The 24,134-nt window shown below is 49.6% G+C and overlaps 2 protein-coding genes across 4 annotated transcripts in view; one reads left to right on the top strand and one right to left on the bottom strand.

Annotated features, from left to right (window-relative positions):
- ZFYVE9 (zinc finger FYVE-type containing 9) overlaps positions 1-8,098 on the top strand; it is a 192,883-nt gene extending 184,785 nt beyond the window's left edge. Inside the window, exons 18-19 of the mRNA XM_081258501.1 lie at positions 525-701; positions 2,118-8,098. Of these exons, the coding sequence (XP_081114627.1) occupies positions 525-701; positions 2,118-2,279 (339 nt within the window). The 3' untranslated portion in view covers positions 2,280-8,098. The remainder of the gene's footprint in view (positions 1-524; positions 702-2,117) is intronic.
- CC2D1B (coiled-coil and C2 domain containing 1B) lies at positions 2,180-21,579 on the bottom strand. Of its 3 annotated transcripts, XM_081258530.1 has the most exons (25): positions 21,472-21,579; positions 19,811-19,933; positions 18,512-18,656; positions 17,258-17,358; positions 16,731-16,883; positions 16,166-16,291; positions 15,805-15,964; positions 15,415-15,596; positions 15,158-15,233; positions 14,950-15,060; positions 14,737-14,867; positions 14,467-14,539; positions 14,134-14,267; positions 13,589-13,706; positions 13,333-13,505; positions 12,797-12,922; positions 11,752-11,810; positions 11,548-11,664; positions 11,090-11,163; positions 10,880-10,938; positions 10,602-10,653; positions 10,024-10,123; positions 9,767-9,857; positions 8,412-8,541; positions 2,180-2,261 (listed from the first exon to the last, which is right to left on the bottom strand). In XM_081258530.1, exons 2-24 carry the CDS (start codon positions 19,874-19,876, stop codon positions 8,413-8,415), a joined length of 2,556 nt encoding a protein of 851 aa, XP_081114656.1. In that variant the 5' UTR covers positions 19,877-19,933; positions 21,472-21,579; the 3' UTR covers positions 2,180-2,261; position 8,412. The 3 variants fall into 3 exon arrangements, with proteins under 3 accessions (XP_081114656.1, XP_081114655.1, XP_081114657.1); XM_081258529.1 differs by lacking the exon at positions 2,180-2,261 and having other exon boundaries at positions 7,016-8,541; XM_081258531.1 differs by lacking the exon at positions 2,180-2,261 and having other exon boundaries at positions 7,016-8,541; positions 19,811-19,897; positions 21,472-21,547.
- Between the last annotated feature and the right edge of the window lie 2,555 nt (positions 21,580-24,134).

The following is a 24,134-nucleotide window of genomic DNA, read 5'->3' as shown; positions in this document are numbered from 1 at the left end:
TCAAGGACACTGACACAGCTCTGGCCTCAGCAGTGGCAGAGCCATGTGGTGGGAAAAACTGTCTGTGATAAGAGGCAGATTCTGGCCTAGGCCCTGAGCGAGTCACCTCCCTTCTATGAGTAATCAGTAGTAATATGAAGGTGTTGGGTGACGTGATCTATAAGGTCCGTTCTCTTAGAAAGTTGTCCATATATTAGGGGTTCCTTTTAGAAGTATACAGTGCAAAATGTAAGCCTTTCCCGGTTCTGCGTAGAACATACCGTTATGACCATGGCCACGGCTTTCAGGTAGATAGGCAGATAGCAGCTACCATTTTGTGGATGCAGAGACTGTGAGAGGCAGAGGCTGTCTCTTAGATGTAAGATATCAGTGCCCTACTTTTCTTGGCCCAAGGACCTCGTGGTGTCTGAGGTCTTCCTGCACATCTTAGGGAATCAGGTTGCTCATACACGTGAGTTGGTGTACCCACTTCTTCCTACATCTCCTAGGCACAAGTTTAAAAGTCTCTTTTGTTTGGGGACCAGGTGTTCTTCCTAGAAAATGATGACCAGCACAGTTGCCTGAGTGATCCCGCAGATCACAGCCGACTGACCGAGCACGTTGCCAAGGCTTTTTGTCTTGCTCTGTGTCCCCACCTGAAGCTTCTGAAGGAAGATGGAATGACTAAACTGGGACTACGTGTGACACTTGACTCAGATCAGGTAAAGAGTCTCAGCCTTTGAAGCGGGACTTGGGCAGTGTCTGTTTTCTGACATGTGAGTTTTCCTGCTGCAACCGAGAGTATAAGTCTCTGGATCTTGGGCCTGACCAGATACAGTATTTAGCCTTCCCTCTGTTGGTAATACAGCTGGATGTGCTGCTTGGTCAGACTCTCTGAACCATTGGAACTCTGGCTTCCTCACCTGAATTCTTGCAAGGACTTTTCTTTTTAGTGTGGGCTAAGGAGAAGTGTGTGAGGACCGGCCACCTCCGGTGTGAATGACATCAGGGCCAGCCTTTGAGACTCCCCAGCCCCGCCCTTTGGGAATCATTCTGCCTCCTTTAGAGAGCAGGTCCCAAGCTGTCCCACATCCTGTTGTTTTCTTAAACTACAGCAAACTTCTGCCGACTGGCCTCTGCAGCTCCCACCCCTTACTGGCAACATTTCCAAGCTAGGTAGTGGCTAGGACTTGAACTATTTCCCCATTGGGATTCCTGTCAGTTCAGGTCTCCTGTGGCCGGGCTTCCCTCCCCGTCTTACTTAACCTTTTTGTATGCTGTTTGTAGTCACAATCCAGTCTTAGTGCACCCTGCCCCCACTTCCTTTCCCCAGCGTCTCTCTCCTGTGGCCTAGCACTCTAATCTCCCTACATTTCTTTTGGATTTTAGATCCATGTGACATGTCCCAGTGTTCCTGCTTTGATGCAGAGTTATGTCATTATCAGGGAAAATGTGAAAGGCTATATATTTGGCTCCGTTTCCTGACTAGTCATCAGTCAACAGATATAGTTATTTTCTACTAAAGGTCTTGCCCAGTGCTGTACTAAGCATGTCAAGGTAATGCAAATGAGGTATTATGGTCCTTTCTCAAATGGTACTGAAAATCTGGCTGGAGAATTACCGCACATAAAACAATTTAAGAACAAGCATTTTTCTGCTAAATGTGTAGGGCTGTCGAGGGCAGGGGCCCCGTTTACATTCATCCTCGAATTCCTGTGTTTGTAGGTGTTCAGAAGATGGTGTGTGGAAGAATGGATGGAAGAACAAGTGTTCAGTTGCTGTTGTGTTAGGGAGTTTACCCAGTATATTTCTCATTTTAATTTTCACAACCAAAGGTTTATGTATTACTGCTGACATTCCATACCTCTCTGTGCCCCATCCCCCCTTCCTGGGAAACTAAGACCCTAACAGATTAAGTGTCTGGCCCAACGTCTCACAGCTATCATGTGGTAGAGGCAGGATGAATGATAGGATGGTAAGTGACAATTCAGGGAAGAGAAGAAGTTTGTGTCTACTGCCAGTTCTAGCCCCTGGCCAAGGAGGACATCTCCTTTCCTGCTCAGCCTCCTTGGCCCTCAGCCCTCTGGAGAGATCTTCTCTGTCCAGTAACCTCTCATCCCCTTCTTTCTGCGGTGTAGGTTGGCTATCAAGCAGGGAGCAATGGCCAGCCCCTTCCCTCGCAGTACATGAACGATCTGGACAGCGCTTTGGTGCCGGTGATCCATGGAGGGGCCTGCCAGCTCAGTGAGGGCCCCATCGTCATGGAACTCATCTTTTATATTCTGGAAAACATCGCATAGACAGAGAGGACTTCATTTTTTTCTGTTCAGACCTGTTGCAACAGCAGTCATACCCAAATCATTTGCACTTTAGAACTGGAAAATTAAGATTTTGTTAACACTATTAATGGGGGAGGGGGTGGGGTGGGGGTTTGGGGGACGGGGTGGGAAAGGGTGGTTGCAGGGACAGATGTTCCATAATTCTAAGTCTTCTATGCACTGTCCACCGAGAAGATCTGGGCAGCTTCTGTTACTGCACCACAGTTATGCTATCCTTGCAGCTAATCCCCTTCTGTTACTGTTTAGACAAGAGTTCTGCTCCTCTAAGACTTACTTTTGGTCTTGTGCTCAGAAATGCTCAGATGGGTACAGCCATCACCAAGGGTGGGGTGGGAGGGCAGAGGGGAAATAAAAAATGAAGCATCAGTCTTGAACTCTTTGTACAGGATGGATATAAAAAGGACAGTTTCACGCTGATCTTGTCCCAGTTACATCACAGCGACTTCAAGTAGGAGTCACACTTAGACTTTTTGTTTTTACTAGATTATTTATTGAAGTGAATCAAAGACCCAAAGGATTATCTCTCTTCTATCCAAGGAAGGGCGACTCAGTGTAAATGAGGTCACCTGGATAGTAGAGCCAATTACAGGATCTCTCAAGATCTGCCAGAGTGGATGAGACACTGAATTGGGCCTTTCTGTGAAAGCTGACAGAATGTACCCAAGACACTTTTAGTTATAATATACACTAGAGGTATTTTATTTTATTTTATTTTATGCCATGCCCTGCCGCTTGCAGGATCTTAGTTCCCTGACCAGGGAATCAAACCTGGGCCCTGGCAGTGAAAGTGCAGAGTCCTAACCACTGGACCACCAGGGAATTCCTTACACTATAGGTATTTAAAAAAATATTTTATTGAGAAATAATTTAAACTTCCAGGAAAGTGGTGAGTTAAAAAATCCATCACCACCACCACCTATGTATGCTTTACCCAGATTCAGCTATTGTTCACAGATTAACTCATTTGCTTTATCAGTGTTCCTTTCCTTTTCTGTCTCCATAAAAAATAGAGGCACTTGAGAGTAAGTTGCATACATCATAAACCTTTATCCCTAAATACTTCAATGTTTGTTTCCTAAAAATTAGCACATTTTCTTACATAACCATAGGACAGTTCTCAACTTCGGTGTGATACTTTAACCTAGCATCTGTCCAATAATGTCCTTCACAGCATCTTTCCCCTCCAGTGAAGCTTCCAGCACGATAAGACAGACATGGTAAGTTGCTGTCATGACTCACCTTTATCTTTTATGTCATTGATATTTTTGGTGAATAAGGTTCCCCCAACTCATTTCTTAATAGAAAATGCCTCATTTTGCATTCAGTTGGTATCTCCTCATAATCAGGTGAATTACGCATTGCTGGCCAGAACCCTACCTAAGTGGTGTTGTGTCCTTCTTAGGACATCACATCAGGGGTCACTTAATGTCCTTCTGCCCCTCACTGATGGTAAATTTTCATCACCTGGTCAAGGTGTGGTCCAGCTTGTCCACTGTATATTTTCCCCCTTGAAACAAATAACCAATACGTGTAGAGATACTTGCAGATCATGCAGGTATCTTGCTCACTGAGATTTCCCCTTACGACTTAGCATTCTCTGATGTTTCCTGTCTGAATTGATCTTTTACTATGATGGCTACAAACGATTTCTCAATTCCAGCACTTCCTCTGCCTTTATCAGTTGCACTTGATTATCTATAAGCAAAAGCCCTTCTTTCTTATTTATTCAGGTAATTAGTTTTCATTATAGACTTGGGATTACTTTTTAAATGGTTCTAATTCATTATTTTGGTGCTCAGATGGTCTCAGCTTTGGCCAGAGAGAACCCCTTCAGGTGAGCTCCCACATCCTTGTGACATGCTCCTAACATTTTTCTGAACACTTCCTTTTCTGGCCTAACAAGATGCCCCAGGGCCATCTTGGGTTAACCCTGTCCCAGCCTTGGAATCAGCCTGTTTGTTTGGTTTTTTTTTTTTTAGAGGAAGTGGTATTAGAAGCCAAGATTTGGTTTACCAAATTATTTACCAAATAGTATTATTTGGTTTACCAAATAATATATGTGATGCACTCTGATCATTTTCTCCTTCATTAAGAATTTATTTTGGTCACAGACCAAATAGATTTCACAACCCACAGTTTGAAAAACACTGCTCTAGGGCAACTCACTTCCTTGTCACTGGCATCTTCTAAACACCCAGGCCAAGCGAGAGGTTGGTCCCTCTGCAGTGAAAGCGCAACTCCAAGAAGCCCCTGGAAGCTAGTGCGGGCCTCTGAGACAGTGAGAGGCTGCTCCTCAGTGGCTGGAGCTAGGCTTAGCACTTGGCAGTTACAGGCTGTGGAACTACGTTTAGGGCAACAGCTGTTTTCTGAGGCCCAAGTGTGTCTAGCTAGGTTTAGTGCTCTTCCATGGTGGGGGAAATCGACATTCTACATCTGCCTCTCCACAGCCTTCGCTGATGGTGGCTGCAGAGAGCGGGGATTGTGACCTTTCCCGTAGACTTGGAGCTTCTAAGGCAAGAAAAGAATGGGTGCCCACCGAACACCAGCTTGTAAGGACCGAGCCCTGGGACTGTCACCCCCCAAACCTGACAGGCACAGGATGCACTTGTTAACAACAAGGGTATTAATAACAGGGTTAATAATAGTAGTAGGTATTTGGGTGTAACATCTAGCTTGGTCTAAATATAAATTGGAGCTTCTGTAGGAGCTGGCTCCCTTGGTCCTGTCCTCCTAGAGAAGTTACCTTTCTTCCTGCCACCTAAATAGATCTTGCAGTTATACATACCTTCTGGGATCAGTGCAAACTTTTAAATTCCCCTACTCTGGCCCTGCACAGTCAGGTCCATTCTCAATTGCATAAAATGTCCTTTATGTTTAGTAAAATCATCTTGTGGAATTGGGCATAAAATAGCCAAAGCTAGTTCACTGTTTTCCCTTGTTTCATTTTTGTTTTTATACACTGTATATTATATAGAACTGAAACATCACATTTCTAAATAAGGCAGATTCTTCTATAATGTAAACTTAGATTGAGATACAGAGATCCTTATAAAGAGGAACAGAATTGCCATTCTGGTAACATTAAAGTTTTAAAAACTAAATTCTTACCAAATGCTCGGCAATGTAGTTTCTCCATTTCTTTTTGTCAACTCTTATCTGAGCACCTACCGGACTCTAGGGCTACAGAAATATGCAACTTTGACCTGTATAAGTTCCCATCTAGTGTCTTCCCTCATGCACAGTGTTTCCTGAATGCTGGTGAGCTCAGAATTTCCAACCGAATTTACTTCTATCATAACTAGTCATCTGGGGAATAATTTATGCATTTAATGCATTTCAGACAACAAGCAAGCAATCTGCTGAACACTGTTTCTAGAGCAAGTTTGTGACGGTGGTTTCTGTTTTAATAATAATGCTAAAATAATTTTAATAATGACAGTAATGGGATTTGGAGGATTGTAATGTAGCCAGAAGGGATAAGGAGCAGAATAGGAATGATAACGCCCATTTTAGAGTTTGGGAAGCTGAGGCCCAGAGAAGGGAAGAATCTATCTGTGATGGAACTGGACCAGGTGCAAGCTACCTGCCTCTACCTTCTACCAGTCTCAGCCCCACAGTTTCATCTTAAAAGCAGTTGCCTTTACTTAAGGGGCAAGATCTCAATAATTGGGAAGCAACAATGCAGGCTTCAGACTAGTGCTATAAGAAAGGAAAATAATAAAACAAACTAGTCTGCCCTTTAATTGTGAGCAAGACTTCCTGATTCTGAGATAAATTTCTTCCATATTTTATCCAGTTCACTAATTCAGAAGAAAATGTGCACTAAATTGAAAAGAAATTTAAAAATTTAAAAATGATTTGGGTTGTGGCTGGTTCTCAACTGCCCATAAGTCACTAATCTGCGATGCTGAGTTGCTGCATTTGGATAAATCTTAGGACAAGATGAAGCTGGGCAGGCTCCTCCCCTGCCAGTGACCCCCTGCATGCCATGGCTAAAACAAAGGCCTTTTAAGAACCTTAGTCTCTAAGTCCAGTGGGCGGCTTTGTCTTGCCTCTCAGCCTGGAAGTTCTGTTTTCCAAAAAGCAAAGGGCAGTTAAGCAGAATGAAATTGAACAGGTTGTGATGGGAAATCTTTGAGCCACAGAAAACTTCCTATCAAATTTCTAGCAGAGGCCTGAGTTTAGAAATTCCTAGGGCTGGCAGAAGCTTCAAGCCCTCTTAGCACTGGTGAGTTGGGTGCAAACCCTGAGGGGAAGGCTAGGTTGAGTCAGGAACCCTCTTTGCCACCCCTCTTTGCTCTAGGCCACCTTATGAGGGCTAACAACCCTCCTTTTCATTCTAGATGGCTGCTTGTATGAACATAGATACGACTGCGTTTAAGGGTTAAGGCTCACATCTATGGAATTTTTGGTAGTTCACTCTGATAGGTAAGACTGGCCAGCAAGCTCTCAGAAAAGTTATTTGTTGTCCCTGCTCTGTTACCCACTATCAGCTCTGCTCTTAAGGGCAGGGAAACATGGTCCAGCTTCATCCCAGAAAAAGACACACACACACAGGCTCAATCCCCGAGCTGTGCATTTGCAATACTACAGTGATCAGTAAGTTGAACGTATCTGCGTTACATAAAGCCTTAAAAAATTATCTTCAGGAATGCTTTGTTGAACTTAATGCTTCAAAAAAAGGGGGGGGGGAAAGATGCGGTATTAAAGTTTATTTCTAAGAGATGTAGAACATTGCAGTTTTGAACATTAAATCTGTTGCAACTATAAATCCCTCCATTATCTCCATCCATTCAGAAAAACAAAGCCAAAGGAGAATTTCTTGGGAAGAAACTAAGGGATTTCCCTAGGCGATGAGCTGAAGAGGCAAGGCTTCCCCTGCCCTGTCTCAAAAGAGGAAGCCATAGCAGCAGTTTCTGTCAATTAACAAATGTTATCGCCACTCTGGCTTTAAAAAGTGACAGGGAGCAGCAGGGCTTTAGCAAAGTCCTAAACAAGGACTTTGATGGTTACTTTGTGAGGAGAGTGTAAATCCCCTACAATGAGTTAATTAGACCTAGTTTCTTAAATAAAATCAGCTACATAATATATATACACATATATATATTTTTTCTTTCCTAGTTAACATAACATTCTTTCAGTCTTAGGTACATGAACCAAACCCAAGACAGCCCTACCCTTACTTCCCACCACACAGTCCTGAACAAACTTCCACTGAGAGCTTTGAGAAGCAGGGAGGCTAGTGCAGCAGCTGTCAGGAACCAAGGCACAGGCACAGGCAGGGCAAACTGAGGGGGTAAACTGAGTTGTGTGGGATAGGCTGCCACTGGCCACCTGGAGTCACAGAACCCTGCCCCAACCCTAAGCAGGGGGTGTGGCGGGGCATCCAGATCACACTCGAGTTTTCCCATCCCTTACAGTTCTATCTTTTAAAGGCACATCTAGAAATGGTGCAACTTGGGGCTGGGGCAAGCTGCAAGCAGTTGCTACCCAGGGGTTAAGGAGTTACAAGGCTCCATGGCAGAGCAGTGAGGCTGTCCTTGCCCTCCAACAGATGGAGGGGTAGGGGGAATCTTGGAATCCAGCCTGTTTGGGTGGAGGCCTGGGGAGGGGCCAGCAACAGGAAACACTAGGGCTGTGGTCAGTAATGCACGTACTTAACAGGTCTTTGGTGCTTGTGCAGCAGCATCTCCTTTATGTACAATGACCTCTAAAGCCAGCAAAGTGGGGGGGGGGGCGGGGGGAAGCTGGAGAGGAATTGCTGGCCTGACTCCACTCCCTACATTGACCTTCTGTTGCACAAGGGCACAAAGCACAGGAAGTCTAAACTGCAGTGAATGTACAAGTAGATTTTAGAAAGGGTTTCCTGAAGACAGACCTGGGAAAGTTAACTTCCTTCCCCAGTTCTACTGAAGATCATGAGACACTGAGCCTGAGCGCTACCCAACAAACAGTTTTGCCTCTTGGTCTTCCTCACAGATGAGAAATTCCTAGGCTTTCTCCTTAGATACAAGTTGAGTACTGGAAGGGTCCCTGGGGGGCCCAGGCGGTGAGCAGGGGACAGAGGTTCTAAGGGCCCAGAGAGCTGCCCACCTCACAGGCCCCTGGGCTCCAGGACCAGCCAGTTCTCGGTGACCATCTGCACGTCCTGGCCACTCAGAGGCTCCCGCAGCCTCACCTTCACCTCCAGCTTGCCCCCAGTGGGCTTCCTTCCGTCCAGGACCTGTGAGGACCACAGAGAGGGAGATGGTAACTGAGGGGAAAGAGGTGGGGGGAGCAGGCAGCTCCCTGTGCTCACAGGTGAGGAGAGAGAGGCGCTAAGAGCATCCTGCATCTCAACACAAGAGTCTCCATCTCAGGACAACCCCACCCTCCTGCTGTTTGGTGGTGGTGGTTTTAGGTAAGTAAGTCTTATAAAAAAAAAGTCATATGTAAATCCAAATAAGCACCAATGCTCTGAAGTGGAAGTGAGAAACCTAGAGCTCTGCTTACTCAGTTTTCCCCACAGTCCCCTTGGCAACTCCTGGAAGAAATGCTCTGGCTTCAAGGTGCGGCCTGAAAAACGACTGAGCCCAAACCTTCAGTTCACAGATGGCCCAGAGAGAAGTGAATGATACCGTCACACAGCCACTGTGCAGCAAGGCCAGGACTTGCTTGTCTTGCCAGCTGCCATGCTGCTTCCCTCCTATGCAGGAGAAGGGGCGGCTGGAGTTCAAAGCAGTGCTACAGGCTTGTGAAGTCTAACCAACCTCACTGGGGCTGATACAAAGCAGGCCCCACTTAAGAACTCCCCCAAACAGGCAGAGGCAATGTAGTGGGAAAAGCCCCAGCCCACGAAGGCATCAGCCAGGGTCTGGGCCTAGTTGTGCCAGAGATGCTCTGTACGAGCTTGTTGAACACCCTTCTCCTCTGGGAACCTCAGTTGCCTCGTCATCAGGGGCAAGCTCTGGGAGTCCCTGTGAAATTCAGTGAGTTCAGGGAAGCTTAAGGAGCTCCTGGGGCCGATTCCTAAACACGGACTAGCTGTGTTCTGGTGGGTCCCTCCTCTGGAAATACATTATCAACTTTATGTCCAGAGGTTGTTCTACTTCATCATGTTGCCAGACAACTGCCTCAACCATAACCTGCCCCCAGACACCTAGGAATTTGTGTGTGCCAAGTTGACAGCCATGATCGTGCCCCTCAAAAGCCCCCTAATCCACCATCCCTGGGAACCTGAGTAGTGCAGAGCGTCTTGGAAGGATTGTAGCTACTTCCTTTCTGGGTGACGCTATGAAATTTTCTCAGACCCTCTGAATCTCTTCATTTGTGAAATGGGTATAGCACATACTCTATAGCACACTTCTGGATATTTTTAAATTAATGGGCACAAAAAAACCACAAGAGGGACTGATGTTCAGTGAACATTGGCTCTTTTCTTGCCAAGTCCTCCGGTTTTCCCGCCCTACCTCCACAATCTCTCTGATCTCACACTCTTTCTCCAGACGCTCCAGTTTCAGGTGGGCTGTGCCGACCAGCTTGTCACTTCTGAAGAAGGATCTGGAAAGCCAAGAGTCGGCAGAGGATTGGACTGGGCAGGGAAGGCAGAAATGAGCTGGCTAAACCCAGCACAAGAAAACTGAATAGTAGCAGGGGCAGCAGCAGCAACAGAAACCAATCCTCCCTCCCAGCCCACCTTGGCAGTGTGACTGACCAGAGCCCTCACCCTTTGTGGAAGATTTCAAACTTGATTCCTTTGCTTTGAATCACCCTCCTGAAGCCCCGGTGGTTTCGGTTGATGTTTAGTTTGAAGAGCTGATCAAATTCTGCAAGAGTGGGGAGAAGATAGAGGAACTTGGCTCCCAGGGATTCCCTGATGAAGTGGAAACTGGCCCAGGGCTGACCTCCCCTCTCAATCTTTCTGCCTGCAATTTGGAGTCACTGCCACCAGAGGGAGGTAGAGAGAGCATCGAGGTCCTGGCCTTGAAGTCCACTTGGACAGTTCTTGTTAGACACAGATCAAACCAAAATGGGAAAGGCTTGGAACTTGGAGTCAGGATTCCTGGATTCAAGTCCTGTTTCCACCATCTCCTTGCTGTGAGGCCCTAGGCAAGTCCCTCTACCTCTCTGAGCTTCAGTTTCCCCAATTACCTTAGAGAAGTAGTAGTAATACCTGCCTTTATCTCCTAAGTTGAGAAGACCAAGTAAGATAATACATCTGAAAGCACTCTGGAAACACAAGTGCTGCACAGATATATCAGAGGGTGAGAGGGAGGAGAAAGCAGCCCTCACGTGGGTCCTTACCTGGAGAGTTTGTGTTTTTCACCACAGCTGTTTTGTTTTTTTGAGCCTGGTCCTAAAACAGTGAGAAGAGAGGAGTCAGGACAGCTTGAAAAAACAGAGATATAGGGCCAGGAACTCTGGGCTACATCAATGCTGAGGGAAGGGACACATAGAGGGAATGGGCCCAAGGGTCTTCAAACCCCTCCCTATAGCCAGACTCCAGGGATGGGGAGAATAGAGCACGGGGCCCTGGAAGGGAAGATGGGGTTCACAGGATCCTATTGCTACCTGAATCTCACCAAATTAGGATAGTGGAACTCAAACCGCACAAAAGCATCCAAGTCATCAGGGGTCACCCCTATGAAGGAGAAGGAGGAGTCAGGGTCAGAGGGAGTAGCCAGGAGTCCAGCACTTGGTGCAGAGGGAGAGCCAGTGCCTCTCTAAGCGGCCAGGAGTAGAGAGTCTAGACAGTCTAGTGCCTCTTAGAGTAGGGGTGGCCCTAGGGCTACCTGGAGGGGCTGGGAGGTTCATTCCCCGGACAACAATCAGATGCATTTCTGTGCTGCTGAGTTCTGCGAAGATCCTAGAGCCAGGAAGCAAGGAGAAAGAGCCCAAAGTGAAGGAGAGCAGTAGGAAAAGGTCCCCTCTTCCAGTGGCTGCCTACCCAGCAGGGTGGTGGCCGAGAGGAGAGTGGGCCCCGGGAAGCAAAGCTTGTCTGAGTAGAAGGAGCAGAACTGGCGTGCAGACCTCAGTCTGTGACCCCTAGTCCAGGGCTCCTTCCCCAGCCACCACACAGCTCAGAGCCCCTCCTCAGACAGGCACCATGTCCTACTGCTCCCCAGCCCCAGGGCATACGTCAGGGTCAAGCCTGGGAAGCCTCACTCAAGGGGCCTAAGTCTCCACCCCTGGCTCCCAGCTTCTTGCCCAGTCCCTGCCTGGAGCCACGGTCTCCCTTAGGCTTTGGCACCTCACAGTTTGGAACGTCTTCAACTCAAAGTGGTGGCTGGGAGGGTCAAGGCCCTGGGCCTGGGCCAGCTGCAGGATCTCAACCTGCTTCTTGCGGTCTTGAGCAAGCTTCTCAAACCTGACAGGGACAGGTGTGCACATCAGCATGGCAGGGCTCATTTTCTGCTCCCCACCCCACAAGCTCCAGGCCCAGCCCCGCACTTACCGGGTAGTCTCGGCCACATTGCCCTGGTGCATAAACTGCTTGGAGAACAGCACACACTTCTGAAAATGGGGGCTCAGAGTGAATCCAGAGTCCAGAGCAGGACCCGTCTAGGTTGGCCTTCGAGGCCTGACTTCTGAAAGGTCCAACCTTCTGTAGCCTCACCCCTCTCCTCCAACAGGTACCTCAAATTCACCGCTCCCAAGTCCCATTGCACTTCTCTGAGTTTTTGCTGTTTCCTCTCCTGAGGATAGCCATTTCCCTAAATTCCCTTAGCAAACTCCTATTCTTCTTTAAAACCTAACAGAAAGGGACTTCCCTGGTGGCGCAGTGGTTAAGAATCCGCCTGCCAATGCAGGGGACACGAGTTCGAGCCCTGGTCCGGGCAGATCCCACATGCTGTGGAGCAACTAAGCCCATGCGCCACAACTACCGAGCCTGCGCCTTAGAGCCCACGAGCCGCAACTACTGAGCCCGCGAGCCACAAATACTGAAGCCTGTGCTCCTAGAGCCTGTGCTCCACAACAAGAGAAGCCACGGCAATGAGAAGCCCGCGCACGGCAATGAAGAGTAGCCCCAGCTCGCCACAACTAGAGAAAGCCCACGCGCAGCAAAAAAAACCCAAGGCAGCCAAAAATAAACTAATTAATAAATTTAAAAAAAAACCTAGTAGAAACGTCACTTTAGAAAGCAGACTTGCAGGCAGCCGTTCAGATAGATACACATACACCCAACTATACATCTATGTATATCTTACATATGTACACACACACACACACACACACAATCTGTCTCCCCAAACACTTCTTCCTCCCATCTTCAAAGTAATTCCCCCTCCACTCTGTTTGAACTTCATAACCACCCTGCAAGAGGGGCATTAATCATCCATTTTATAGATGAGGAAAAGGTGGTTCAGAGAAGGGAAGTGCCTTACCCAAGATCACACAGCTAAGTAAGTCGAAGAGCTAGAATTTGAATCCTATCTTGCCTTTCACCAAGGGGAGGCTGTGGGCACTGAAAGGGGAGGACAGACAAGCAGTCTACTGACCTCATGTTGCTCCAGAAGCATTTTTTGTAGCTGGGCATACACCTCCTCAGCCTTCTGAGAGAGTCGCAGATCCTCATGGTGGATCAGGATGAAGTCACCCTCCTCATCCGTTAAGGGTGAAGGCACCTGCCCAGGTCACAAGGCCCCTCAGGGGCCTCAAGAGTCAGATTATTCCTCTACTGAGCCTAACAGACACAGGAATCCAAACGAAATGTTTCTCCAGCTTCTAGTAACCTCCAGTGACGTGAACTCATTGCCTGCCATCCTATCCCAGGCTGCTACAATGCCCTGCTTTCCTCTGGCCTTGCCCGGCCTGGTCAGCTCTCACCACAGGCAGCCCCCCTGGCCTCCCCTGGCCTCTCTTGGGGTCATGGGGTAGACAGACGCATACGCACAAGGCTTTCTCAGCTGTCACCACATCCTATTCAGGTCCCACCTCCTCCAAGCAGCCACCTTGTTCACAGTCTGCACGTCCAGCTGGCCACCCACCTCTCTGCCTGAGAAGTCCTGCTGCTCGTTAATCAGGCGACACTCACCTTGGAGAGGTCCACAGGTCGGCCAGCTCGCACCTGGATGATCTGAGCCTCAAGGGATTTGGCCACCCGCAGATGGGCTTTGGCCTGCTCCAGGTCCTGGCCACGCTTGGCCTGCAGGGCTGCCCGCTGGTACTGCAGTTTCCGTGCCTGCAGCAGGGCCACCTGCTCTCGCACTGGAGGGAGGGGACGCTGGTTAGAGCCATGCCTGCCTCTCACTAGGGCCTTCACTCCTCCATCCCTCTTCTCCCCAACTCACCAGCTGGGCTCAGTGACTCCTTAGAACTCGAGGCTTTGGGCTCAGGCAGGGGCCGGGATGAAGGGACCAGAGGCTGTGCTGGCTTCTTGGCCACTGGGGCCTGGGCTGGGGGCTCATCCTGCAGGTTCCCAGGAGGCTGTCACCAGAGGCTGTTCCCCACCCCGGCCATGGCAGTTTGCAGACTCGGGCTCTCTTCCTAACACTGTACTACTCACTGTGTGACCTGAAATGAATGGCTTTCCCTCGTGGGCCCTAGAGAGTCTCAGAGCTGGGAGAAGCCTCAGAAGCTCCCTGAGTTAACCTCCCAACATGAGACAGCAGGGTAATGGGGATCAAACCTGGGCTCTGGAGTCAGAAACACCTGGGCCTGAATCCAGCTCTGCTAATTCCTAGCTGGGTGCCCTTGCCCAAGTTTTTTCTCTGTAAAGTAGAAGAAAGAATATCTACCTCGCTGGGCTTGTTAGTACAGACACCAGTGTCTGGGTTCACCCCTCATCTGCTGTTTCCCCCCACCAACCCCTGGAGCCTCGGGCACTCAGCCAAACCTTGTCCTCGTCCTCATCTTCCTCTGTGGGGGCTGCATCCTTGGAGGAGGCCAGTTTCTGGGCAGCTGCTAAAGTAGCTGCCACATCCTCCTCAGTACCCATAGTGGGCTCCCAGCCAGGTATAGGGGGGAATCCTGTAGAAGAGAGACAACTGGCAGAGGGTTCGGGTAGCCTTGGGGAGGCACCGATTGCTGCCAGTCCTGTGTGGGTCCTCCTGGGCACAGCTGGGATGGGTGGCTCCCCCAGAGCGGAGGCAGATCTGTGAGAAATCATTTCCCCTTCCCCCCATCCTGCTCAGGGACCTCATAAGCCCCCAGGCCAAGCCCCACTCACCTGGAGGAACAGGCAACTCAGCAAAGTCAACTTTCCGTCCTGCTCGGTGGGCTCGAATGGCATCTTGATATTGCTGCAAGGGAAGGAAGGGAGGGATTGCTGGTGGGCAGCAGTCTGCGGGCTCCACTCAGGGAGAGACAGGATGAGCAGCCCCAGGAGGAAACAGAGCCCCTGAGGCAGCAAGAGCTCCAGAGAGAGACAGATGGATGGAGACTCAAACCAGGGAGCGGACAGACAGCAGCCAGCCGAGGAGGGAAGCCGCAGGCCCACCTTGGCGATGCGCTCGTGCATCCGGGCCTTGCGCTCATCCCCACTGCCCCGAGCCTGGGCGCCCGCCTCACGGTACTTGTTCAGCCTCTGCTGCAGGGCGTCTAGCACTGTCTGTGGCTCAGTAGGGGCCGCTTGAAAGGAGAAAGGAGATGGCCTCAGCTCTGCCTGCCTCCCCCCAGGCCCCCGCTCCATAGTCTCATCAGCCGGTCCTACCTGGGGTGGCCGGGATGTCAGAGGCCATCACTGGCTGCACTCGCTCCACTGCTGGGTGTACATCGGAGGGTGCTGTGGAGGCCTTGGAAGCCTGTGGGAGGGGCTTCAGGTCTGGGGGACCCAGAGCAGAGGTGTAGGTGTGGGTGGGGTGCCTGGCCAGCCCCAGCCCCAGCCTGAGCAGGCTCCCCCCGCCCATTCCCACACTGACCCTCAGGTGCAGGGGGCATGGCACTCAGGTCCACAGGCTGCCCCTTCTCCAGGGCCTCCAGGACGGCCCCAAATCTCTGCAGTAGGAAGAAAAGCAGGTGTGGGCATAAGCCAGGGAACCCCAAGGATCTGGGCTGAAAAACTCCCCCTTAGGCCAGTCTCACTGAAGCTCAGTCGAGCTGTGTGACCTTGAGCAGGTCAACGCCCCATCTGTGAAATGAGGGATTGGACACAGGACCTCTGAACCAGATGCCATACCTTCCCAATCCTCATGAGCTCTCGGGCACGATCTAGGTCTCCAGCCCGCTTGGCGTTCAGGGCAGCCACTTTGTACTCTCTCTGTCGGGCCAACAGCAAGGCCCGTGGGTCTGGGTCTGAATCAGGGGGGCCAGAAATACTAGGGCTGCCCAAGAGGCTTGTCTCAGGCTGGGAGGGGTTGTCTATGGAGAAACAGAAAGTCCACAGAGAGGACATGAAAGGCAAAGAAGAAGGTCACCAGTGCCTCCAGGTCTGGTTGGCCTGAGGACCTCTTAGGGAAGGTGTGACCGACAGCAAGGGAACAACGGCAGGATGGGGAGGCAGGCCTTGGGCTCTGACCTTGAGCTCTGACCTTGGGAACCAGCATGGGATCTGACTCTCTCCAGATACCTGGCTCCACGGAGCGGGCAGCTGGGGGTTCTGCTTCAGGGCTCCTGTCGGTTGTTTCCTGAGGGGCCAGGGGCCTCTTGCCCAAGGCCACTGGAGGTGGGATCTCATCCTCACTGATCTTCCTGCCTTTCCTCACAGCAGCCAGCTGGGACTCCAGAGTCTGAGGGAGAGAAGAACCAGAAACCTAGCCAGCCATCACGGCCTGGACCCTGCTCAAAGACAGGCCCAGCATCCTTCACCTCCGCGAGGCTGGCGGGGAGGCTTCCCCTCCGCTGGCCCAAGCTCCTCCTGTGCCTCACCCTCTGCCCTCACTGCCCTCAGCCCCACTACTAGCCCTGCTCCCCAGCCGAGCACAACCCACCTTCAGGCCGCGCTCACAGCGCCTGGCTTTGGCTGCTTCACCTGTCTCCTTGGCGCTGGCCACCGCCTCCCGGTAGTTGTGGATCCGATCCTCCAGCAGAGCCTGCAGCCCCTGAGGCCCTCCAGCCTGTAGATACTTGAGTTCAGGGCCTGGCCACTCCAGGGCCAGCTAGGCCCTTACTGCTCCCTCCCTGCAAGGAAGCTGCCCCGGAAAATGAAGCTCTTGGATTCAAGGAGAAGGAAGAACCTAAAAGCCTCAAGGTGGGAGGCAAAGACTCACTGGAGAGGCCAGAGGCCATGTCAGAGGCAAACACAGAGGCCCAGACAATCTGTGGAGGCCAGGAAATGGCTGCAGGGGGCGGTCTGGGAGAACAGAGAGGCCTTTGAGGCCGGCAACCACCAAGGAGTTTCTTGGGCTCAGCCTCTGCTTGGGGCAGCTGCTGAAGGAGGGCCCTGGAAAGGGTTACCACAGTCTTCCTAGGCAAGCCGTCCTCCGTGTGTGTTATACATGGACATGCAAGCACAAGGGACATGGACAAAGGCACACTGGACCCTCCAGAACCCACCTGAGCCGCTGGGACTGAAGCTGTTAGGAGAGCTGTCTGCACTGGAGGTTCAATGTTCTCCTGTTCCTTCTCAGAGCCACCTGGGCTGGCTGTCTCATCGCCATCCAAGGGCCCAGCCTCCTCATCTGCACCCAGGACCTCCTGCAGCTCAGTCTGGGGAGACACAAGTCCCAGGAGCTGGGGAGCCTCATGACCATACCCACGACAGGACCTGAGAATCAAGGACACGCTCCCCGAGCAGTATTTCCGTTATCACTCACTGTGCTTGAAAGGCCCCTTTACCAAAACACTCCTTTAATCTGACCAGGGATAGGCTTGAAATCAGTGAAGCCTCCAAATCTGAGAATCCCCAAGTACAGAGCTCAGACCACACATCAAAGGGGACAGATCTCACACCATACAGTCAGGAAAAGGGCCCAAGAAGGGCAAGGCACTCAGTCAGCATCAGAGCACACAGAGGGAAACACCCCAGGCCTCCTCCGCAGGCTTGACCACAGAGCCCTCCAACACCAGCCCGGCAGACGCACCAGCAAGTCTGCATCGTCCTCCAGCCCTTCCTCCTCCTCCTCCTCCACATCCTGCATGCAGTCTGCCGCCAACTTCTCGATGTGGGCCATAGGCAGGGGGGCTGGGGGAAGAGGGTCACAGCAACTCAGAGAAGATTCCCAAGGAGTAAAGGAAGGTCTTCAATCCACTGAGCCGGCAGGCACACCCAGGAAGAAATCCTCCTTCCCTCCCACAGCCAAAGGCCCACCTCTGCTCTTCCTTTATGACCCAGCACAGAAGACCCTCAGCAGGGAAACCTGTCCAGGCCTCCAACAGGCAACAAGCTGCTCCCTTCTTGGCACTTTTGCTGTGGTAGTTATTCACAGACATATCCATCCATTCCCCCTAACCACACCTTCCACATATATATAAGGATTTTTAACATTCATTTGAGCTTCACAGTAATTATGCAAGATAGGTAATACTGGGAATTCCTGGCGGTCCAGAGGTTAGGACTCTGCGCTTTCACTGCTGAGGGCCTGGGTTCAATCCCTGGTTGGGGAACTAAGATCCCACAAGCTGTGCAGTGTAGCCAAAAAAAAAAAAAAAAAAAAAAAAAAGACAGGTAATACTATCCACATTTTATGTATGAGTAAACTGAGAACTTTATTAATTTTCCTAACATTGCAATCCTGGTAAATGGCAGAGCCAAGATTCAAACCCAGGCTCACCAAACCCAAAGCAGGTTTGGACTGAGAGAGAAGTGATGGCCATTGTTCTCCCAGACCAGTGAGCCCCTTCTTGGGTCCTCTCCTTGTCCTCAGCTCAGGAGCACATGGGATGGGAGATGGTTCTCTCTAAGGGTTCCTCGTTTAGACCCTCTGACCCTCCCAGGCTTCAGGTCTCTGTCCTCTTCCAAGCTGGGGAGGGAGATGCCACTTATTCATTCATTTGACACAATTTCTGTGCTCTCATTATGTGCCCAGTTCAGTCTGTGCTGAGCCCCTAGTCTATACCAGGCCCTGGCTAGGGCTAAGGATAGGGACCTGAGTCAGCCTGCGACTCAGACTGCTGACTGTCCACAAGGGAGAGGGCGCAGTCCAGAAGGGAGTGAGCTCCCCATCACATAGGCAAGTGACCAGGGCAAGATGGCCTCTTGGTGGGAACGCTGCAGAAGGGATATGGATATCAGAAGGACCAGATGATCTGGCCGGCTCCCCACAGCTGTGAGGAGAGGACCCTCCCCACCCCCTGCAGAGCCCACCTGGTCCCAGCATCAAGTGCTCCAAACTCACCCTGACCCTTGGGTACTGGCTTCTTGCCTGTGGTCCCTGCTTCCCCAGTGAGGGCCAGCAGCTCAGCCTCCAGGTCCCCATCATCTTCAGTCTCCTCCATCCCCAGCAGCATGTCCTCAGGGCTGAACTCCATAAACAGCCCAAGCTGAGAGGAGACACACAACGAGGCAGAGGGTGGAGCCCAGCCCCAGAGCCAGCCTCCAGGAGCTCAGCGGCTCCTTCGCTGTCTGTGGGGCCTAATGTGCAGAAAGGGAAACTGAGGCCTGCAACATTACCCCCTGGGATGCTTATCTCCCTGGTGACTCTACAAAGAACCCAGTAAGACCACACTACCATTATGATTACTAGCAACAATAACAGCACTAGCTGCCAGGCAGGGTATGTAGTAGCACTCTATGTGGTTATCTCAGTTACTTCTCATAATCCTGAGATACGTCCTATTTTCTTTTAAATTGTGGTAAAACACATGTAGCATGAAAACTACCATCTTAACAGTTTTTAAGTGTAGAGTTCAGTGGCGTTAAGTACATCCACATTGCTATGCAGCAATCACCACCATCCATCCACAGAACACTTATTATCTTGCAAAACTGAAACTCTGTAAACTCTGTACCCATTAAACAACTCCCCATTCCCCCCTCCCCCGTAACCACTGTTCTACTCTTTGTCTCTATGAATTTGACTACTCTAAGTAAAGGTCCTATTTTTATCTCCATTTTCAGATGAAACTGAGACAGCCTTGTAAGTAGCAGAGCTAGAATTTAAAATAAGGTCTTGTGTCTTGAGTCTATGCCCTTTATCCTACCACCTCCCTTACCTGCCTCTTTAAGACAATAAAAATGGGCTAAGAAGTCTCAGAACTTGCACCCAGAAGAAATAAAGGGAGAAAATTAGAGACCCCATCAGTCCCCGACTTGGGCCACAGCCCAAGTTGTGGGCAAGCAAAGCTGTGGCCCTAAATGAGGAATCCATGAGAGCACTGAGACTCCATCACAACACCCTAAACCCTGGCAGTTCTTGAACCCTCCAGATCACTCATATGGAGGTGGCCATGGCAGGAGGAAGCCTGGGTTGAAACACACGAGAGTTCAGGCCTCATCTCCCACATGTGTGTGGCAGGGGCGGGTCAGAGGGTCTCTAAGGGTTCTGCCAACTCCAGGAGGCATGGCTCAGAGTCTCTAGACGAACAGGGAAACCACACAGGTGACCCAGTTTGCCCGAGTTGTCAGAGACCCTCACGCTCAGACTGACCCAGAGGTGAAGGTGAAGGTGAAGGTAAAGGAGGCTGTATATCCGTACCTGCTTGGCAGCTGCCACACCCTGGTCATTGGCCTGAGGGCCCTTCCGAGGTCTTGGCCCTGGCATCTTGGCAGCCTGGACACTTGTCTAATGGGGAGTCGAAGAGGCTCAGACTGGAGCAGCCTACAAGCCCCGCCCCCAATGGGTGTGGTTAGTAAACTCCCAACTCAGAGAAAGAAGGCAATGCTTAACACCCAAGGCTGAAACACCAGCCCTGGAAGTATAGCACTGAAGCAAGCACCATGGAAGATGAAAGGGACGTAGCCACCTGCTAATAGGCTTAAGGCGGGGGGAGTGTGGACACAATAAAAAGTTACCGAACTGACTGACAAATTTGGATTAAACCCAAGTGGTTGAGTGGTGAGTGGCTTAAGAAGGCAGGTTCAGAGAAGTAACTCTAGGTATAGGGTGGGCATAAGGCTGGGTAGGATTCAGAAAGGCTCTAAAACTGTGCTGTTAAACACAGTAGCCATATGTGGCTATTTATGTTTAAATTTAATCAAGTTAAAAATCCTGTTCCTCAGCTAGTGGCTACCATCAGCCAGCACAAATAATGAACATTTTCATCACTGCACAAAGTTCTATTGGACAGTTCTGCTCTAGAGAAACCTGACTCAGCATTCTGATTCACTCAGAGACCTCACAACCATTCATAGGACCTACTGTGCGTCAGAGTGTCCTGGGCATTGGGAGCGCAAGAATGAATCTGACATGGTGTCAGTCCTCAAAGAACATTTACATGGCGGAGAGTCCCTCATCACTGGACAAAACCCACACAGGGCTGCGCCAGGGGCCACGGGTGCCCAGGGGCGGCCCCTTACCCAGCGGAGAGAAAAGGCTTCTTGGAGACGGTGGTGCCAGTGCTGAGTTATGAAGATTTTGGGGGGAAGGAAGGGGAATAGGATTCCAAACATAGGGAACAACCTGATAGTGGTTCTGAGGTGACAACAGCTTGACCTGCACAGGAAAACTAAACTGGGATTAGTGGGGCATAAAGTGTGAGACAAGAAATGGTACAAGCGAAGCTGAAAATGTGAGCAAGGGGCAAAAGAGAAAAACCTTTAAGTCTAAAGGAGTTTGGGCATGATTCTGAAGGCAATGGACGTGAAGCGATCGGGTCGGCGATTCAGAAACATCCCTCTGGCTGCAGAAAGGAAGCTAGTAGGAGGGCGAACCCAGGCTGGAAGCCGTCTCGGCACCGAGCATCTTGCAATGGTCTCGGCGAAAGGGGAGAAGCTGAGACAGCGTGGGGGCGGCGTTGGGGATGGAGAGAAGTGGACCGACTCGAGTTAGGGGGCAAAATCAACAGGGCTCGGAGGTTAACTGCATGTGCGCTCACGGGAGGGGGCGCACAGGATGACTCCAGGCGTCAGATTTCAGTGACTTGGGTGAACGGCTGGCGGTCAACTGAGCGGGTGACACGGAGCGAGCGGGTCAGTGAGACGCGCCAAGTCTGCGGCTCCGGGGGCACCGGGCTGGGGGCAGCGGTGCTGTACCAGGCCCGGGCTCAGGCGAGAGAAGGGCAGGGAGTGCGCAGGGGAGGGGAAGCCGGGGACCCCACTCCCGAGCTGCAGGACGCGCCGCCCTGCCCTGCCCAGCCGCCTCCATCTCCCCCGCCGTCCCCTCCTCTTCCCTCGCCAGAGGGCGTGATCGCGGCATACCTCGCGGCGGATCCGAAACCGACCCGGGCCTTCTCCCGCCGGGGACCGCCCAGGCCTCCCGCGGCCCCTGGGCCGCCGAAGAAGCCGCGACAGGAAGCGCCCCGGCGGGAGGCGCCTCGCGCTCTAACACGTGACTCCACGACCGGTGCGGCGCGTATTACGCATGCGCAAGGCAAAGCGGGCGTGGCGCTCCAACAGGTGACTCCAAGGGTGGGGTTCTCAGCGCGCAGGCGCCTTCGGGCAGGTAACGCGAAGTTTTCCCGGAAGGTCGTTGTACTGTTCAGGGTTGTCCGGCTGCTTGTGCAAACGCAGCAGGTTTGACCCCTGTCCTTGCCCATTTATTAATACAATTTACCCGCCAAGCTTCTCCCTCGCTCCCACTTTGAGGCTGTTGGGGCGCAAGCTCGCTTATCTAGCCTCAAGTCCTCGTCCCGCCCCTCGGCGTGGAAGTGAAGATGGTGCAGCCTCCGCCCTAGAGGAGCGTTTTCTCTGCTCACCATCTTCCGCAGTGCCCTGTGTAACTGAGTCTCTAAGAAAGAGAAAAGGGGCTCACCATCTTCTTCTTAATCATTCAGCACTTAAATGTACCTTTTCCAATCAGAAGGCGGGTTGAATACTTAAGATATGACAGGCAGTGTTCATTGCACCTCTTTATAAAGTCACTTCAGACAGTTCTTACTGTCTTTTAACACCAAGTTCTTACTCCCCTATCCGGCAGTGCAGTGCAATGCAATGCAATTGGAGGGTAGGGGGAAGGAATCTTCCATCTAAAACCTTGCAAATCACTTCCTCCTGCCTATTTCCTAAACTTTTATCTTCCAGTTTCCTTGGACCAAGGGGTTTTCCACCTCCTTATTGCTTTTTGGTGATTTCCTGAAGAAGAGAGCGTCTTTATAAAATGGAAGGTTCAGGGAACTCCCTGGTGGTCCAGAGGTTAGGACTCTGTGCTCTCACTGCTGAGGCCCCTACTGCAGTTCTTGGGTTGAAAAGAAATAAAATGGAAGTTTCACTCCCATATTTCTTCTCATTAAACTTTAAAATGTTTTATAGTGAAACATTTAAGACATACAAAAATGTACAATATTTCACATTTGCTAGAATGCAGACTCCATAAAGGCAGGAGCTTTTGTTTGTTCTTTAACTTCAGTGTCTAGAGCAGTGCATGGTACACAGTAGGCACTAAATAGTTACTATTTCTTGTGTGAATTAACAAATACATGGGCACTTACCGCAAGTTTAAGAAAAACCAGTACAATACGCTTGAAGCCACCTCGCCACCTCTCAGGTTACAACCCTTTCCCAAAGAGATACTCACTCTCCTGAATTTGGCGTTTATTATTCCTGAGCATTTCTACTATGTATGTGTACATCCTTAAGCAAACCATAGTATTTTTTTTGCAAGCTTTGACATTATATCATTGTTATCACTGCAAATATTCTTCAACTCCTTTTTTTACTCGACCTTGTTTTTAGCTTCATCCATTGATACTTATTACTTTATTTTTCATTTCTGTATGTTATCTCACAGTATGAAACTAATTCACTTTTCCAGTGGCTTGCCATTACAGTGCTATGAATGTTCTTGTATATAATTCCTGGTGTTTACGTGTGTTTCTCTAGGGTATATTCCTAGGAGTGAAATTGGGGGCTCATAGGATTTTATAGACTAAGTATTTCCAAATTATCTCCAATGCAGTTGTTCTGGTTTACGCTTACATCAATGGGGCATTTGGTTTCCAATTGTTCCATATCACCATGGAAAGATTTTTTTTTAATAGATGTGAAAGTGTTTTGATTTGCAGGCCTCTTTTACTATGTTTCCATTTTGTTGGTTATATTTCTTATTCTGTGGATGCCTTATTTACCCATTTTCCTTTTTCTTATTGTATAATGCTTTAAAATATTCTGATACTGATCCTTAGTCCATTACGAGCAGTTATAAATGTATGTATCTATGTATTTTTTTTGAGCTATTTAATTCGTTGCAGATGTTATATTTCACTCATGTCTTATCATGATTCTCCTAAGAACAAGGACATTCTCCTACACAACCACAATAATTTATCACACCCACAAAATTTAACATTTACATAATCCTATTACCTAATATGAATATAGTCCATAATAATGCTTATAACTGTTTGTATCTCTAAATCCATGACCCAATCAAGGTTCTTACAGTCTAAGCTATTTAGCTCTCATTTCTCTAGTCTCCTTTAGTTTAGAATAGTTTCTCCATTTTTTTCTTCTTTTGTGATATGAATATTTTTGAAGAGGAATCATTGCTTTGTGAATATTTTTCCCTCAATTTTGATTTACCTGATAATTTTTCTCATCAGTAGATTCAGGTCAAACCTTTCTGGCAGGACTATGACATGGATGATGTATTTTCTCAGTAGCTGACATGAGGTTTTAGATGTCAGTTTGTTCTATTGTTGGTTTATCAGAATTAACTTGCAAAGTTATACAAAAAAACCCTACCAAGATTTTAATTGGAATTGATTTCTATTTAGAGATTAATTACATTTATTAGATTTATTCCTAGGTACCTTATATTTTCTGTGCCATCTAAGTATTTTTTATTTAAAGATTTGTTTTTATGATAAATGGTATCTTTTAAAAAATTCCATTTTCTAGCTATTTGTTACTAGGGATTATTTATT

The sequence above is a fragment of the Mesoplodon bidens genome, assembly GCF_964165515.1.
Source record: "Mesoplodon bidens genome assembly, chromosome: 2".
In the NCBI taxonomy this organism is placed as follows: domain Eukaryota; kingdom Metazoa; phylum Chordata; class Mammalia; order Artiodactyla; family Ziphiidae; genus Mesoplodon; species Mesoplodon bidens.
This window is presented reverse-complemented; position numbering and strand designations above follow the sequence as displayed.